The sequence below is a fragment of the Montipora foliosa genome, chromosome 11, assembly GCF_036669935.1.
Source record: "Montipora foliosa isolate CH-2021 chromosome 11, ASM3666993v2, whole genome shotgun sequence".
NCBI lineage: Eukaryota > Metazoa > Cnidaria > Anthozoa > Scleractinia > Acroporidae > Montipora > Montipora foliosa.
This window is the reverse complement of record NC_090879.1, coordinates 30081963-30084462: the sequence shown is the minus strand read 5'-3', so window position 1 is coordinate 30084462 and position 2500 is coordinate 30081963. Positions and strand designations below refer to the sequence as shown.

The 2500-nt window shown below is 39.4% G+C and overlaps 1 protein-coding gene across 1 annotated transcript in view; it reads right to left on the bottom strand.

Annotated features, from left to right (window-relative positions):
* LOC137975602 (protein CREG1-like) overlaps nucleotides 1-2500 on the bottom strand; it is an 11658-nt gene that overhangs the window by 691 nt on the left and 8467 nt on the right. The window contains exon 5 of the mRNA XM_068822722.1: nucleotides 1-14. This exon is cut by the window's left edge and continues 691 nt beyond it. Coding sequence (XP_068678823.1) covers nucleotides 1-14 — 14 coding nt within the window. The remainder of the gene's footprint in view (nucleotides 15-2500) is intronic.

Genomic DNA, 2500 nt, shown 5'->3' with positions numbered 1-2500 from the left:
CAAGGTTTGCCAATCTGAAGGAAAAAAACAATTAATAATTTAACGAAAATCAAACTGCTCTCACTGATCACTTGGAACATACTGTAAAGGGATGGTTTCTCGCCATAATGAATGATCGGGTGTACTTTGCGCTGGGGCTAATTGGGGACAATTTACGGAAATCAAATCAAATCAATTCGTATCAAATCATAGGTTGGTTTTTGAGAAGAGCGGAAAACCGGACACCCTGCCAGCAGAGCCTTTTTTAACTCGACGAAAAAGAAAGGACTCTGCAGAAATCGTGTAAAGACCTGGCCAAACGCTCGCAACATTGTTGGGCACAACATGTTTCATACGTTTAAGTAAGGCACTATAGCTAAAGCTACGTTTCAAATAGTTAGTACGCGGCTTGGGTAAGTTTAACTTTCGGAAAAAATCACGAAAGTCATAGTCTGTGTATCGCTCACTGAATAATTCATGCAAGTACACCGGGGCTAACCAATTGAGGGACTTAAAGATCATTATAGCTTTATGATCTCTTTTTCTTATTGATAGCTGGTCCCGCTTCAATGTTTCAAGAAGCCGGCTTAAGTTTACCTCGCAGCTGGCTTGCAGAACAGTGAGTTTTAGAGAGGCTCTGAGTGCTGGGCGAAAACCGGAGTACCCGGAGAAAAACCTCTCGGAGCAGAGCAGAGAACCAACAAATTCAACCCAGTCCCACATGCGACGCCTGGGAATCGAACCCAGGCCACATTGGTGAGAGGCCACTTTTGTTTCTCAGCCCAACAGCAAATGATATGGTTAGCCCAACTCATTCCACTGTTTATAAAAACAATCAAAAGTGTGCATTCCTTGATAGGCCCACCTTCAACCGACAGGATTTTCGACTGTTTGTTTTTTTTTAATGGAAATTCGCATTTCTTATCGTAGCGATCTAATTGGATGAATTTAAGCTTTAGCTGGATTTTCGTGTATGAAAATTGTTCCACGGCACGCAGTGCCTATCGGCCGAAGGTTGGCCTTTAATTAAGGGTAAATAGTGAAAACGATTTGAGAGAGGTACCTTATTACATTTTCGCGACACTTCAATAGACCATGTTCGTATTTTCAGTATTGGACTGGAACTTGCTTGCAATGGAGGCTAATGCGGGGAAATCTTTTCAAATGCAAATACTTTTTATGATATAGCCCTTTTCACGGTTAGTTACAATGTAATCTAACGTGGATGCGAGGCAATTTCGAGTTAAAACTACAAAATAGCCCGAAATTGCCTCACATTCATGCTAGATTAATTGTAACGCAAATGAGAAAAACTAACCGTGAAAAGGGCTATTCCCCCGTATTAGCCTACATTGCAAGCTATTTCCAGTCCATTACTGAGAATACGAATATCGTCTTTTTCGCGAACTTTTTAAAATCGCGAAATTAAAGTGACGCGAACAATAAGTGTCGAGAGCATAACATGACGCAAAAATTAAGTGAATAATAGTACATCAATAATAGCTAATAATGAAGAAAGGACGAGTTTTTTAACATTTGACAAAATTTTGTTTTTTATTTTTTATCTGAAGCAATTGCAACGTCTTCGTACCAAGAAATTGACAATCCACGATAGAGGCGAAATCATTCGAGTCTTAACGTATTCTTTATTTCTTGGTTTTTACCTCAATGATTCATGATTTTTAAAAGCGATTTTGTACATTTCCTGGACCGGAAGCAATTAATTCATGCTTGTATTTTGTTGAGCTTTCCTCAGTGTCGTTGTCAATCATGATTCCCGAGTTTTTAAAACAAAGCTTGGTGATTCTTAAAGGAAACGATTATGGAGATCATGGTCAATTGACTAAAATTAACGAACAAGCGTAAAATTCTTGTGGAAATTGTTAGAACTTTGTTGTTACTGTTCTCATATGGACCCGTCGCTGCATCTCTTGTTGTCAATTTTGACGTTATTGTAAACGAAGTTGATCTATTTGCTTCAAGGATAAGTTAAATACCTTTAAATATCGCGAAATTAAAGTGATTCATGGTACAAGAATTTCGCAAAATCGCGAAATTTAAGCGTCGCCAAATACGCCCATCGTAAAATCACGAAATTAACGTGTCGCGAAATTCTTATGTAATAAGGTAATATTTCTTAATGGCATGCCTTTTGCAATCATTTCCTTTCTTTTATAAGCCAATTGGACGTGGACAAACAACCACAACACCAAGAAATCCCTGCCCTACTTTCTTCGAATAGTGTGTGGGTTCTTTTACGCCTCAAACGAAAAAGGAAAGGAACTTTATTTAAATGTCTTGTCCAGAGCGCTAATTGGGGACACTGTAAACTATAAAATTAACAGTTAACGCAAATCAAGTCAAATGTTGGTTTTTGAGGAGAGGAGAAAACCGGAGTACCCGGAGAAAACCTTTTGGCGCAGAGAAGAGAACCAACAAACTCAACCGGTATGTGACGCCGCGTCTGGGAATCAAACCCGAGCCACATTGGTGTGAGGCGAGCGAGTGCTCTCACCACGGC